The sequence below is a fragment of the Aspergillus aculeatus genome (assembly GCF_001890905.1).
Source record: "Aspergillus aculeatus ATCC 16872 unplaced genomic scaffold ASPACscaffold_8, whole genome shotgun sequence".
Lineage (NCBI taxonomy): Eukaryota > Fungi > Ascomycota > Eurotiomycetes > Eurotiales > Aspergillaceae > Aspergillus > Aspergillus aculeatus.
The window spans coordinates 577,510-592,956 of NW_017962983.1; the positions used below are offsets into that span (position 1 = coordinate 577,510).

Genomic DNA, 15,447 nt, shown 5'->3' on the forward strand with positions numbered 1-15,447 from the left:
CCAGTTCAATCCCGTACAACCCAGCGTCGTTCCTCCCGCGACAATTTGGTGTAGGTGCCGTAATACTCCTCTGGATTCTCGATCGGTGTCACGCAATGAACAGTCGGAGTGCCCTTGAACTGAATCCGTTTGTCTGAAGAACTGGGGGCACCTGGTGCGGAATGTTTCTTGAGAATGCTTTTGGAGGCGCAGGCGTTGTCGTAGCCGAAGGACGGCACCTGTAATGTCGAGAATCGCTTTGCGCCTGGGCTCGCCGGGGAGATTGGCGTTCGGGGAACAGCGCCAGGCGATTTCAGAGGGAACGACGAACGAGAGGCATTCTGTGCCGCAGAGATGCTTAACGAAAGCTTAGGCCGAGCGTACATCTTGAATGATAATTGACAGACGAGGGATAGAAGGTGGTTATGTTCGTGCGAGAGATGTAGAGGATGCTCTGAAATTCAAAACGATGAGCGCAGTGAACTGATTGGCAGCAGAACTTTGATCAACAAAGTGTCCACTAAAGCAGGCGTGTGAATGATACTATTATTATTTATTGACGTCAAGGAGGAAGAAGCGAAGAAAACAAATAGCTTGCTTGGGCCAGCCAAACGAACTAGACAGAGACAAAAATAGAATCAAAAGAAAAACTGCACAACCTCAAACAGACGGCGTGTCAGGAAAGAAGAAGGGTTCGAATGCAGGCGACTGCTGAGCGGCTATATAGCTGGTCGGTGGCCTTCGATCATCCAGGGGAGGGTAGAGAATACTGAGATGGAGAGAAAGAGGCTTCAGGCATGAGTGGGAGTCAAGGTGGAGGCGGGGCCAATCGCCGCCGCTCATCACACTCTAAGCGCCCAGCAACTGCACAACCAAGCACATCACCACCCCTCTATCACGCACTAGCCAGAAAACGCAGGCTATGAAAAGACTACTTACTGTTTGCCACCAAGTCAACTAAAAGTGTGAGCGGCCGATGATGGTCTGTGCAAGGTTCCTATTCGGGAGTCGAGTCCGCGAAGTCCCTAGATCCACCAGTCGAATTCCCGATATTCATACGAGGACATGGGATGGATGTCAGGTCCGCAGAAGCAGAAACAACGAATGAAATCGATTTCTGTCCTATAAACTTTGGGGTGGTTGCTCGGTGCTGTTACACCTGCATAACAGGCACATCAACATCACACCCTTCCATGTGATGGTTGGGTTCCGTGACCCATCACTTGTCCTTCCCGCAAAAATCCCATGCATAATCAAACAAACTCTAGCATGCCGGCATGATTACTGCCACTATTCCGTACGACGCGCAGAACCAGCTTGTTTTGCCGAGCCAGAGATAGCCTGTGAGCTCATGAATCTCTCTCCCATTCCGACGTAGCTCTTATCGGGTCTGTGTCTCTGCATCGAACGGACAATCCCATGCACTGTGGTAGAAAGAGGACGGCTTCACGTATATTCTGTAGCTGTGTAAAGGATCCCTGCTTCCCTTGTCATTACCTATTGTGTACTCGGGCACTTTCCTCGCTCGCTGAAGCAAATGATGGTTGCTGATCCTGGCATGAGAGGTCGGTTTTGTCGCCAAGGGTCACGTTCATCTACCAACGTGTTAGGTAGCTGTAGAGGTGAAGTGAGCCTGCTCGGATGGCATGGAACGGGTCGGAATGCCCATGTAGATGCACATCCATTGCGATTAACCGACCCCATCAACCATGCTGATCTTCACCAGAGGATTCGGAATTTGTCCGCCTGAATAGCACCCGAAGCTGAATTCTCGATGTACTTTTCTGTCTCGGCTCCTCGTCTATGACCGTTTCATCATCGCGGCCCACCGTTCTGTCTTCGTCCAAAATGTATTTCCACTTTCCATCCGGCGTCTCCAGTCTATCAAGCTTATACCTCTTGTCGAGATCTGCAAAGTGCTTTCGTCTTTCATCGTCACTCCATGCATATGTGCCCTTGAAATCATCCAAGATCCGGCTCTGGATAATCCAAGGCATGATGGAGCCGATAGATCGTGGAATCCGTGGGAATCGGAACCGATATCTTCTGGTAATGAAGACTGATGCCACAATACAGGCGTCAAATACCACTATTAGCATGACACAGATGAATGACAGGACAGATGGGTAAACCGCCCAGGACATATGATATATGATTCCATTTGAGATGTGGGCGGGAGTATCGAGGTGACGAAAATAAGCGTCTCTCTTGAGGGAGAGATCGGTCGCAAACATGGACCGGTAGACCGAGCGAGCAGCAGTTTTGAGTACACCGACGTCGATGTCTGATGTGTTAGAGTTCATCAATTCGTAAAGACTCACTGTCAAGCTGCCGAAGTAATCAACCTGGGTGGAAGCATTTTGATCCTGGAACGAGCCGTTTGAAAGGACAGGACTAGATAGTCTGTGGTTGTAATTGATCAGATTTGAGGTCCCATTCTCTAACATCGGACCATCGGCAATAATGGTATCATTAAGTGGTATATGGTTCTGTATGAAGCCTTGCGAATTCCAGGCCACTGAAAAGTTCTGCATGACGATGAACGATTCGCAAATCATCGCGACTGTGTTGGCACTTGTTATCTCGGTATGATCGCTGTCGCTTGGCTGGGCGACCACCAATACAGTTGGTTTATGGCAACCTTCAGCTGCTTCGGTAGGTGTTGAGGCGTAAAAGTTGACCAACATACTGACATCCTCCACGTTGTTTGTATCTCGTATTGCGTCGATTTCGCATGTTATGCTCGACTCGTTGATTGGGGAATAACTCCAACGGCCAACATTGGAGCCGGGATCTTGGGTGAAGTTATCCGCAACTGATAGCCCTCGACAGAGTATGTCGGCACCCACACCCCGCAAAGAGCCACCGATAAGCCAATCTGAAGAATTGTTTGTCCAAGCTGGAAGAAAGGAGTGGCTGGAAGTTGTCCATGGTAACAGAGAGGACCCACTGTAGATACTCGTCCGCATAGTATCGAGTTCTGGAAGCACTGACGATGGCTGTCTGATGGCGAATGACTCATAGCTATACCAGGTCTTCATATCAGTATCCGCGGTTGTTGGGCCAAGGTCATGATGAAACAATCCGTTGACTAGAACACTCAGTCCGGTATTGACAATACATGCCACTCCCACAAGCCCGAGTAGGATATGATTATAGTTAAACCAATTGAAGAGTGAGGCAAATGGATTCAATGACCCATACTCAAGCAGTAGAGATGAGGCAGCAGATGCTCCTCCCATCTGAAGGACAGACCATGGTTCCAAAACGCTCAAATAACGGTATATTGAGAGGCAGATCGCACGTATGATAGACGCGATTGATGATGGAATCAGGGAGAATAGAACCCCTATGCTGCTTGAACTGACGAAGGTCAATGGAATAACATATCCATTTTTCACACACAGTGCGATCACAGTTGCAAGACCTGCAACTGCCGCGGCAAAAATGAGAAATTCAAGGCCAAAGATCGGGATCAGGAGGAAATGAGGTCGTGGATCAGACCGGGCTTTTGCAGCTCTTCCTGGGGAGCGAGGCACTGTTTGAAGTCAGTACCATATTTTGACAATATGGAATTCATGACATACCATGCGATGGCTCGATGCAGATACAGGGAGGTTCTCTGTCCTGTTGCCAGCGACAATTGTAATTCTGAAGGATAGATCTTAACTGCCTTGTCGACAGTTCATCAAGATTCATATGAGAGATTTGCGAGATATCGATAATGTCTGCCATGATGCCACACATCGACGCAATAGATGCAGGATCGCCTCGAAGCAGGTTTGGCCGGCGTGGGTAAGCGTAGGCCAGGTATAAAATCACTATCACGCTCAGCGAAAGTATCGCCTCAGACATAAGGGACTGCCACGGTCCAACCATGATAGCCATTTGATGTGTCACATGAGACGCCTGGACATAATTAGATTGAGCGCAGACGTCGAATATTCGGTTCATCAACGGTACGAAGGCTTTCTGGATGCCCCCGTTGAGTCTCCAGATTAGATTATCTTGAGAAGCAGACAGTCCGACCAATTCCCTGTTCCAAAATGAGGTGCCGTTGTTTGCGAGTACTTCTGCCAAAATAAGGTTTTTGAAATGAGTGGTGTTCAAGGTTACCCCTGAAACATTGCTCATAGTATCTGAATGCAATGCGGTGACGGACAATGATCCGTTAGCTTGGAGTGAAATGCTGGCCTCTGATGTCCGGTAGAGAATCTGGCAGCCAAAGCCGCTGACATTATGCGTGTAGTCAGAGCCCTGTATATTCGACCAATTGCTGCTGATATTCTCGGTGGTTTGATTCAGGCTGATTTCAAGAACGACACCCACGAGGTCAATAGCAGCGCACGTATCATCAAGACCTGATGCATTTAGAACTGGCTGCCAATGCGATATCTGCAATGAACCATTGGTGGATGGTATGGAGATTGCTTCACTCAAATGCATCGAGCAATTTTCTGAAGTTAATGATGTAACGGACATGTCCCAAACGGCCGATCGATCATATAGCGAAGCTGCCTGTGAGCCGGTTCGATTCGTCAAGACATCGATGACCAGATCATCCTCCACTGTCAAATCAATACAAGACAGCTCTGCCCAGTAGACGGACTGGGTGAGTTCCCACTTCGCCGTATCATACTGGATATCCCAGGGAATATTTACTGGCGCCATTGCATACTTATCTGAGTCCGGTTCATCGTAAGTCAGATATCGGTGATCCCGAGAGGCTGTGTGATTCACTGTTGAGTTGTATGACACGGACGCTTGCCCTTCGCTATCGATCAACTCCGGCCATATCTCAAGATGTTGACTGCTGTAGACTGTGGCGTCATCCATTCTAAACAGACTGCTCTGAAGTGAGGGAAAAACCAGTTGCAAAAGGACACTCAAGATCGAGATGAAAACTGCCATCCAGTGTCGATTCTTGAATGCGAAGAATGGGGCGGTGGTAAAATGGCCGAACTCATAGTTCAGCAAAAGTACCTCGGCCGATACTCCGTTTGGCTTAGAAAGTTGAAAGTATGGCTCCAAACGAAGAGCATCATACTCGACGACAGACCATAGGATGGCCACAATCATGCCCAAGATGCTCGGAACATAAGTGAAGATGAAGTTTCGAGCAATGGTGATCTCATCGGAGTCAGTGAAAATATCAAGTCCGCCTGTGTCGTTACCCCACTGCCGAAGTACTTCTGTGACAATCACCATGGACGCCATTAGGCCAGCCAAGGGGAACAAGTACCGACAACGCAAAGTCTGAGGCAGCCATCCTGAATTCCGAGTCTGAGGAACATGCCCAGTAGTTTGTGACATTGTTCAGCTTAGCAGTCTCGAATCAATGTGGTATCGATAAGCGGAGTGCTGGTGGGCATCGAGAGCGAGCCAGTACAAATTCAGGACCGAATCCACATGGCTGACCGTCGGAGTGTCAAGATCAGATTTTTGGGAGCATAACTGATGGCATAGCCATTTGAAACGTCTAGTCAATCGATTATCACGACAAATTTATGCAGCAACCGATCTATGAAGAAGATACGATCAGGTTCCTTCTCAACGAAAAGCCCATGGCAGCATGTAAAAGTGAGGTTGACGGAAACGAGATAAGGCCGAACTGGGCTGTGTCCAGGGAAATCTGGCCAAGCGCCGAAGAGACCTTAGATAAGTCTCAGGACGGGCGGGTGGGCTGCGTGACGCCTTTAGGATACTATTGGTGCACTCCTGCGTGGATCCCGCCGGGGCTAGTGATGCGTAGCTGTGAAATTATGCGATGATGATGATGGGGCGGGCTGCGCATTTTGCCCAGAAGGCTATGGCTCCTGAGAGGGTGGTAACGCGATTATCTAGACCATCAGTGCTCACCTTAACAAATATAAATATGGCGTTATGGTACTGAAGTCATAATCCTAACGGGTCGAACTGATAAAGACCTTAGTTTGAGGGGACCTAATCCATTTCTTCGCCACATGTTTCGACAGGGGTTGTGGGTCGCGGGATTCGGTTTATTCAGTAATCGCCTGAATTGAAGAAACAAGCATTTCGGAAAGAGAAAGCGGGAGACAGTGATTGAAAATGAACACGGGCAGACAGGGGTATCAATCATTAATTCGTTAAGGTATGCACCCCAGGTCAGTCCTCTTGGCAAACAGTGATGGTCAACCTGCATGTTTCAATGCATTCAAGTAGGCAACCTCACTTCAGATCGTTTATTTGGAGGGTATCTTTGAGTCTGCCCAGATTCATTAGCCTCGCGGAATATGCTACACCCGCTAGAATCTGCCAGAAAGGTTTGAGTTCGACACTCATGCCTCTGAAGAAGGTCTGGATGCATGCTCGAGGTAGTCTTGCTTACGCTGGCCCAGTCAAGTCTCAACGACTGAAAACTGTGGCTTGATGACCACAATGCCATGATCGCCAGTGTGTTTTTTAAGCTTGGCTTAGCTTGGATGGGGAAAAGGTCCACTCCCGGTGGCCTTGATCATGCTCTCAGCCCAGGTCTCCAATCCCTGCTTTTGTGGAAAGTCGACGGGCTGTTGCACTGCATTGCTATCCATGCTGATGTGCTTATGATTTCAGATAAGAACCGAATCAAAGCCGGTAGGCCATCATGGGATCTGGCGACCAGAGCTACCGTCACGGGTGCTTGATGTAGTTGCTGGAAGCTGGCAACATGTCGTTGACCTTTACATTGGACAGCCAGCCATGCAAACATATCAAAACCCATGGGTCAGGCGTCCAGAATGACAGCGAACGGCAGCCACGGTCGGATGCGACTCCCCCCCAAAGCCTCAATATCTCCCCATCAAATGTGCCACTCTTCAGATCTCTGGGGCCCTGGTTTAGATTTCATGAAGCCCATTATACCACTTTCAGGATCCATGTTTTGAGGTTGATTAAAAGGCCTCGATCGCGAACCGAACAAGGCTGGACAAGGCTGGATCGAGTGACGTCAACAGTCTCATTTTACAGTCTCCTTAAACTAGTGTTCCCAGGCATCCGGCCCGCAGAGAGCCAAGTCGAATGTTGAAATAAAAGCCCAGTTCAGCAAACGTCCCTACATCTTTACAACCTATATCGTTGCTTGCAATTGTCGGTCTTTCAACACAATGGGCGGTCTCCAAAATCTTCTGGAGCCTGGAGGTAAGTTATACCCATAGGATCCCCGCAGCCATTCGAATTAGTGACTGATGTATATTCTACAAGTACAGCGATCGTCGCGGTTTTCACCACTGGAACTTTGATAAACCGACGCAGGCATGTCAGATCGCCGGAAATCCCCAGTGTTGAATCACCGTTGCTTGCGGATGGTCTTGAGGACGTGAAGCCAAATACGGACGACGAACGTTCGCTCCGCAACCGCCGGACACCTCAGTCTCGTCTTCTAGCACATTTTCCCTTCCTGCTGGAAATATTGTACTGGCTGCTCACATACTGGGTATGATATGCTCACCCGTATATGTAAGGGACGCAATCTAACTTAAGACTCAAGATCTACCAAGGGCTGCGGGCGTTCTCTGCCCGAATGATTGCCGGCCACAAGGAGATCTTCGACACGGCTGAGCGCCATGCTATTTCGATCCTTCACCTAGAGCATTTCCTCCATCTTGACGTCGAATTATCGGTTCAGAGATACATCCTCAACGAGATTCCGTGGCTCATGCCCTTTTTGGCGCGAGTATATTATTCGCATATCGTTCTTGGAGTGGTATTTGTGGTTTATTGCTATACCTTTGTTCAACGTGACAAATACCAGGCGCTCCGACGCACGTTGGCATTTGAGAATGTCATTGCCTTTACGATCATTACTCTGTGGAGGTGCATGCCCCCGCGTCTCCTGCCCGAGGAGTACGGGTTTGTCGATGTCCTGCACAGTAACAAGGGCGGTTCGGCTTGGACGCAGAACAAGTTCCAGCTCACGATCGCAGCGATGCCTTCGCTTCACTTCGGAAACTCCATGTTCATTGCGCTGTGTCTGCTCAAGTTCAGCCCTCATTGGTACCTGCGAATGATCGCGCCGTTGTGGCCCATGATGATGGGTCTCACGATTGTTGCGACGGCCAACCACTTCATTTTGGACGCTGTTGTTGGTGCATGTGTGGTACTCACTGCTTTTAGATTCAACCGCGTCATGCTGAGTCTGCTGCCGATAGAGAGAGCGGTTTTTAGATTGCTTCGCCTAGAGAAGCCTTGAACTTATAGAGGGCGATGGGATGATTGGGTCAGCCATTGGACTCGAGACCTCTATATTTTTAGGGATACTTCGTCTTTCCGGGATGCGGCCATCAATATGTATGAGTATCGCACTCACGAACAGAACTTCAGTTACGAACCCACCGTGTATAACAAGAAGATAGACAGTGATTCCTGCATTTTTAAAGTAGCTTGGTAGTCTGCAGCTAAGCATTGCCAAGACTTAAGAATCTCAGAAGAAAGTAATAGAGTGTCAGGGACTTTGCGAGTGACGTGAAGTACAGTACATGTGCGACAGATAATAATGTAAATCATATAGCCTTGTCGACAGACGATTTGCGACCTGGATGTGATGCCCTCGTTTAGTCAGCTCCAGCCATGCTGAAATATATAAACCCAGGTCATCGAACGCACACAGAGTACAGTACAGTACCCAGCGCAGGCCAATGCAATGCTAATTCGCACCCCATCCTCTCATGGACAAACTCGACATCCGATGGTCTCTCGGACTTGAGCCACCTTCTGCTAAGTAGTAGTAGTCGCCGAGCGTGTCTTGGTTCTCCTTAAAATGACTGGATCAAGAAGGTCGAAAAGAGCATCATGTCGCGTGATATAGCCCAAAGAGGCAAGTCAATGACACGCCGCGCAAAACAAGACGAGATCTAGCTGCCACGGCTCCCCCGAGTAGACTAAGTTACCTTTTAGGAGCAGCCCGCCGCGGGACTCGCATGTACTGTACGTAGTACTCGCAAGGTTTCACGGTAGCTAAGCAGGGACCTCTTCCCCCTTCCCCTGCGCAGGGATCCCGTCCGGCATTGATCGGTATACTACGGAGTACACTAGTCTCTTTTTATGTGCCGGTGGTGAAAATCTAGAGATAGATGCGATGCTTGAGCTGACCTCGGAGCTACTCCGCAAGCATTAATAGTGAACCCTCCGTCCACCCCCCTGCACAGTTGCCATGATCACTGCATACTCAAAGTATTTTAGTATCGGGAGTAAGTGAGCCTTAGCTCCGGAGCAGAAATGTCCCCGTATTCCTTGGCTGGCTCAGGACTCGAGCTGTTCGGAGCAACTGCGACAACTCCCGACATACTGCTTGGCCATTCCACTTGTTCAAAGTTACTGCCAGCCAGGGCTTGTTTAGAGACAGGAAGGGTGATGACCATTGCCTGCCTGCTCAGTGCTGGATACTTAGTTCGACCTCTGGCATCAACCCCGGAATAAATCGCGAACAAACTTTGAGCCCGCTGCCCAGCTGGCACCGACTTACGGGGTAAAAGCAATTTCTTAGGTAAGAACAACCCGCCCTGCAACAACCTCCGTCCTCCCTCGTCTTATTCCGACGTCCCGCCGCGTTGAGACTCCACCGACTCCGGACCCTCCTTCTCTGGTGGGCAAATCACTTCGAGGCTCTAGTTGTCATTCGCGGGTCCTTCGAAAAACAATCGGGCCGATGGTGCGTGCCTAGTGTCGAACGAGAATGTCATGTGAAATGGGCAAATGAAATCATTGCCTTGTTGAAGGGCTGAGTGTGTGGATTTGATTCTCTTACGGGGGGGGGGTTGGAAAGTTCAATACGTGTACGGAGTACTGGAGAGTGGTCGACCGGACCAAAAGTTAACCCATCGCCCTACCGTGCGGCGGCTGCCGATCCACGCCTGGAATTTCGAATCCGAACATTGGCCACCTGCGCCGAGATCGGGTACTGGGCTGTGGCCTGTGGTCCTCCAGACTCATACCATTGTTCTCTGCACACATAGCGCATATCCATACTCCGACCTGTGCGAGGTGCCGGAAGTAGTAGGGAAATGAAGTCAGTGGTTAGAGAATCCAACAGCTATTTCTCGAAATGATTCAATTTCCTTCTTCGCACAGCGCAGTTTTCGGATACGCATGCATTATGACCAACCTCCTCCGTGTTGATAAAGCATCATCTTCCACGTTGGAAATGTTCTGCTTCAGGTCGCTGTGTTTCCTTTTGTTGGGTTTGGGCCCCAGGCCCCAGTTGTCGATGGACATCGAGTCCCGGGTGGCCAGTCAATGTCCCAGTGTTACCGTGTGGTACGCCCCCCCATGGAAAACCGGGTGGTCCATAGCCATGGCAAAATCCGTGAGGGGCGCTTGGCTGGTCCCTTGGGTCTTTCGCCTCCGTCCATTGTTTTGAGTCACTCTGTTCGCCAGGGCTGGGAGGCAAAGTGAAGATTTTGACAGTTGATCTGTGCTTAAATTGGAACCTTCGAGGACAAAGCCACCATGAATCTCAATGGAAACAAGCACAGTAGGGCATCAAAATTTGGAGATCTGGTAGACCAAAGGGGCTCGAATTGCCGCCGGAGATAAGCCTGCGTGCCTGCTTGCGAGAGCCACCCTGGCCCAGCTGACCCGCGCTCGGCCTCAACTCCGATGGCACCCCCAAAGAGAGAGAAGGAGGAGGGAGAGGGAGGTTAAAGGCCTCATCGGGCCGGTTAATTACTAGATAACATGCGCTAAACCAGAGGCGGTGACGACTGCTGATGAGCGATTCGTCACTAGATGTTGTGAATTTGTGAGTAACCAAAAGTCAGCAGAGTCTTTTATCCGATAGTCAATAATAAAAGCATGCATGAACAAAAAAGGAACTATGGGGGAGAAAGAGGAGAAAAGAACGCAATGAAACAACTGTAAACACTACTCCATAGACACTAGACATTAGGTAGAAGACTCTCACTTATTCTCCAACTTCCCATCCACAGTTTCCAGCTGTCACATCTATGATTCACACTCCAGATTCAGCATACTAATTGATCGATCAACCACTGTTTAGGCTTTGGAGCATTTCTCCCCCGTTATTTTTGTCTGGTCTCCCCGTCTCCACTCACTTTTCTTATCCCCAGCCCCTTCTTCCTCCGACTTCTCCCTCCACCACCTGGGTTAATCACCCTCTTGTTGTTCAGTTATCTTTGTTGGCTTAGTCGGCGCATTCTCTCTTTTGGGATTTGAATCGATTGTTTTTGGTTTCACTTCTGTCTCTTTTGCATTTCACCATGACCAGCGTGAAGGACGCAGTCAAGGAGTCCTTGGTCGGCAGCTCCTCGGAGCCTCAGCCGTCGCAGCAGATCAAGAGTCATTTCCTGCGCCACGCACGCAAAGATGAGGCATCAGGAGATCTTTACATGACGGAGGACGACTTCATCGATGCGATCGCTCCCAAGCACGAGGACTATGTAAGTAATTCGAATTTCGCCGCGCATTCTGTTTGTTGTGAGCCTTCGCTTTATGTGTCATACGACTAGCCGTGATCCGAGCTCTGGCTAATTGACGGATTCTCTTCGTGAAACCGCAGCACAAGATCAAACGCGAACACTATGGGATTTTGTTCCTCGTTGCCGACAGGCGGAGAACTGGAAAGCTCACTCTCGCCGATTGGGCTACCTTCGAGAACCTCCTGGGCAAACCGGACGCCGAGTATGAAATCGCCTTCCGCCTCTTTGACACAGAAGGAACTGGCTCGGTGAAGTGGGAGAACTTCCAGCACTTTTACAACCTGAACAAAACTAGCGACAGCATACCTTTCGATTGGAACTCAGAATGGGCCTCCCTGTACACTGGACGGACAAAGACCAGGCATGATATGACGTATCCCCAGTTCGCTCAGATGCTTCGCGGTCTGCAAGGCGAGCGCATCAGACAGGCCTTCCACGTGTTTGACAAGGACGGTGATGGTTACATTGAACCCGAGGACTTCCAGCGCATCATTCTTGAGACGTCGAAACACAAGCTGTCCGACTATGTTCTCGAGAATCTCCCCAGTCTGTGCAACATCTCGACTGGCACAAAGATCTCCTATGCTACCGTTCGTGCTTTCCAGAACATCATGCGCGAAATGGACATGATCGATGTCATTGTCCGCGAAGCGAGCAAGAAGAGCACCGATGGCAAAATCACGCGCGCTGATTTCCTCAACGAGGCTGCCCGCGTCACTCGCTTCTCTCTGTTCACTCCGATGGAGGCCGATATCTTGTTCCACTTTGCTGGACTGGACGCGCCTTCGGGACGCCTTTCGCAGAAGGACTTCGCCAAGGTTATTGACGCTTCATGGCGCATGCCCTTCGCGGTTGCTGGTCAAGCGGCAACGATCGCCTCGGACAAGGCTCATCAGGTGGCTGACAAGACCAAGTCGGTCCTTTACAACGTTCTCGAGTCCGTGCACCATTTCGCACTCGGCAGTATTGCGGGTGCCTTCGGTGCCTTCATGGTTTACCCCATTGACCTTGTGAAGACTCGCATGCAGAACCAGCGATCAACCCGTGTGGGAGAGAGACTGTACAACAACTCGATCGACTGTGCCAGGAAAGTTATACGTAACGAGGGATTCCTCGGACTGTACTCTGGTGTCATCCCTCAATTGATTGGTGTTGCTCCCGAAAAAGCCATCAAATTGACGGTGAATGATCTTGTTCGTGGACATTTCACCAACAAGGAGAATGGAAAGATTTGGACCGGCCATGAGATCCTGGCTGGTGGTACTGCAGGAGCCTGTCAAGTTGTAAGTTTGAATCTCCCAAAAAGTAAGCTATATTGATCAGTGGGCTAAACGATTTGCTCTAGATCTTCACCAACCCCCTAGAGATCGTCAAGATTCGTCTGCAGGTTCAGGGTGAAATTGCTAAGTCCGTCGAGGGGGCTCCGCGTCGCTCTGCCCTCTGGATCGTGAAGAACCTGGGTTTGGTCGGTTTGTACAAGGGTGCAAGTGCCTGCCTGCTTCGCGATGGTAAGTGATCCCAGGCAGTGTCCTCGGTTTATCCGTCTCCTTCCCAATCCGCTGGTGCTGACTTGGACACTTCCAGTTCCCTTCTCCGCGATCTACTTCCCGACATACGCTCATCTCAAGTCCGACTTCTTCGGGGAATCCCAGACCAACAAGCTTGGTGTTGTGCAATTGTTGACTGCCGGTGCCATTGCTGGTATGCCTGCTGCTTATCTCACTACGCCTTGCGATGTCATCAAGACCCGCTTGCAGGTGGAAGCCCGTAAGGGCGAAGTCGGATACACCGGCCTCCGTCATTGCGCCGCCACCGTCTGGAAGGAAGAAGGCTTCAAGGCCTTCTTCAAGGGTGGCCCTGCCCGTATTCTTCGTTCATCTCCACAGTTTGGTTTCACATTGGCTGCATATGAGGTTCTCCAAAAGATGCTTCCCATGCCCGGCGATCACGAGGAGGTCTCGCCCGCTGGACACGTCGAACCCGGCGTCGGCCTGACCACTGCCAAGGCACCGCTTCCCTATCTCCGATCCAGAAACGCTCTTAAGCTGATCTTGGACGTCGACGAGAACATTGGCCGCGTTCGGGTCCCCACCGCAGAGCGCTGGCCCAAGTTCCTGCAACCATCCCAGCAACAATAGACACGTACGACCTTTGTTTACATAGCGATGATTGGCTTTCTCTTTCTAATTTCCCCTTTGTCTTGAATGAAAATAGTGTTTGTTTCACCCTACCCCATTTCATTGCAGCCCTTCCCGTTGTCACTGGATCTTTTCTTGGCCTGGTTGGAGCAATGACCGCTTCTCGCTGGTTCCTCCAAGTTCCATGTCCACATCCACACTACTACATGTAACAAAAGCAGATAGACTCGAGAGGAGACTCTTGTTACCAGACCGCTGTTTGGGTATCTAGACCTTTTTCTTATTGACCTCGCCGACGTCTGCAGTCCTTCGGTGATTTCCACATCTGTTGTCTGTTCCTCTTTCCACATACATAAGGACGTCACATATCGGTGTACAGGTACCTGATTTGGTCATCTCTATCCTCAAAAATCAATCAACTAGAAGGTTTCGAGAATACATTCATGTGATCATACTGCCTCGTGAAGACTATCCATCATTGGCTATACTTCATCCTCACCACCCGAATATATCTGCAATTGGATAAGGGGTATATGGTAAGTTAAAATACAGGACCGTCATGACTGCGGACTATAGGTACAGGGAACTTCGCATAAAAACAGGTCTTTAAGCTCGCCGGTGGGACATGTGAGGGTACCCGACCAGATGATTTGTGGTTGTGGTGACATGGGAGTGATATCACTAGGGAAACCCGACACAGGAAAACAGGATTCCCCCTTCTCGATCTGTATATGTACATAGGTCGTGCGGAATTGACCGTAGGAACGTGTCGGGTGTAAGTGTAGGCGAGAATATCATGAAGGGCTTGCTTATCAAGACACGGATCATATCTACCTGCATTACACATGTCAGCCACGTCATTACGTTGAACCGCAGATCATGCACTTACACATCTTTCGACCATGCTGAGAGTGGTTCAGGCAGGCTTTATTGTCACAAACAAGACCACCGTTATAGAAAGACCATGTCATGCCACGGGTGACATATCGGCGGGCGGCGGCCTTGGCCTTGCATCATCAGTCCTCAAATCGACAGAAGCTACTTCAGAAAAAGTTGAGCTTCCTCTTCGTCTCCGAATTGGCTGCCGGTTCTGCATTCGTAGGGGTCTCGGCAGGTATAACCGGATCCTTTGCGACAGGCTTAACCGTCTCTTCCTTCACCTTCTGGGGGGTTTGCGCGGAGTCGGGCGTGGTGGATTTGCGATGCCACAGTGAGTCTTCATCTTCAATCTCACGAAGAACTATAGAATGGGGGACAACCGAAGTCAGCCGATGCCAAATCTTCCCTCCTTCGAAGAAGGGGAGAATATCAAGAAAAGAAAAGTGTAGACCGACCTTCCTCCCACTCTCTCTCCTTGGCCTCGTTGCCCGTTCCAAGAAGCTTCTCGACGTCCACCACCTCCCCGTTATTGACCTTCTCGATCACCTCCCGCAGGAGCCGGATCTTCGCATCCGTCGACCGGCTGTACGCGGCGTAATCGTTCTTGAGCGCGATCATGCGGATGGCCTGCGATCCGATGAGGATGAAGATGATGATGTAGAAGCTGGCGGGGTTCCATTCCTTCGACTTGGGCGTGTAGGGCTGGCCTTTGCCGGTGAAGCGGTTGCGGATGAAGGCCGGAATGAACGTGGTCCATACGTCTGCGTGCGCGAATCGGGGTATGAAGCGGGAGCCGCCGCTGGAATACGGGCGGCTTTCGTGTAGTAGTTGTGATGTTGAAGGTGACGACGGGAATCGGATCTGCGCAGCCGCAGCTGGTGGTCTGCGGATGGGGTGGGTTCTGGTTGACGTTCGGAGGGCGAGTCGAACGGGATTCATGATTATTGAGGCCATGGGCTCAAATGAGATGTGCCTTGCGACAGCGGAGGTTTGACGAGGTCAATTCGGTCATCCAAAGG

At 50.2% G+C, this 15,447-nt stretch overlaps 5 protein-coding genes across 5 annotated transcripts; 2 read left to right on the top strand and 3 right to left on the bottom strand.

Moving 5' to 3' along the window:
- Nucleotides 1–5: 5 nt before the first annotated feature.
- ASPACDRAFT_43370 (uncharacterized protein) lies at nt 6–365 on the bottom strand (the record flags this gene model as incomplete). Its single annotated transcript, XM_020201241.1, has 1 exon — nt 6–365. The coding sequence occupies one exon, from the start codon at nt 363–365 to the stop codon at nt 6–8; it is 360 nt and encodes a 119-aa protein (XP_020056078.1).
- Nucleotides 366–1,682: 1,317 nt separating this feature from the next.
- ASPACDRAFT_28823 (DUF3433 domain-containing protein) lies at nt 1,683–4,815 on the bottom strand (the record flags this gene model as incomplete). The annotated part of the gene is made up of 2 exons (XM_020199591.1): nt 1,683–3,517; nt 3,567–4,815. The coding sequence occupies 2 exons, from the start codon at nt 4,813–4,815 to the stop codon at nt 1,683–1,685; spliced, it is 3,084 nt and encodes a 1,027-aa protein (XP_020056079.1).
- Nucleotides 4,816–7,082: 2,267 nt separating this feature from the next.
- On the top strand, nt 7,083–8,167 carry ASPACDRAFT_60575 (phosphatase PAP2 family protein; the record flags this gene model as incomplete). Its single annotated transcript, XM_020203572.1, has 3 exons — nt 7,083–7,116; nt 7,185–7,411; nt 7,466–8,167. The coding sequence occupies 3 exons, from the start codon at nt 7,083–7,085 to the stop codon at nt 8,165–8,167; spliced, it is 963 nt and encodes a 320-aa protein (XP_020056080.1).
- Nucleotides 8,168–10,988: 2,821 nt separating this feature from the next.
- Nucleotides 10,989–14,007, top strand: ASPACDRAFT_78693 (citrin). The gene is made up of 4 exons (XM_020205238.1): nt 10,989–11,372; nt 11,492–12,694; nt 12,757–12,919; nt 12,996–14,007. Exons 1-4 carry the CDS (start codon nt 11,193–11,195, stop codon nt 13,547–13,549), a joined length of 2,100 nt encoding a protein of 699 aa, XP_020056081.1. The 5' UTR covers nt 10,989–11,192; the 3' UTR covers nt 13,550–14,007.
- A 585-nt stretch (nt 14,008–14,592) lies between these two features.
- Nucleotides 14,593–15,367, bottom strand: ASPACDRAFT_43374 (DUF5321 domain-containing protein; the record flags this gene model as incomplete). The annotated part of the gene is made up of 2 exons (XM_020201242.1): nt 14,593–14,789; nt 14,884–15,367. The coding sequence occupies 2 exons, from the start codon at nt 15,365–15,367 to the stop codon at nt 14,593–14,595; spliced, it is 681 nt and encodes a 226-aa protein (XP_020056082.1).
- Between the last annotated feature and the right edge of the window lie 80 nt (nt 15,368–15,447).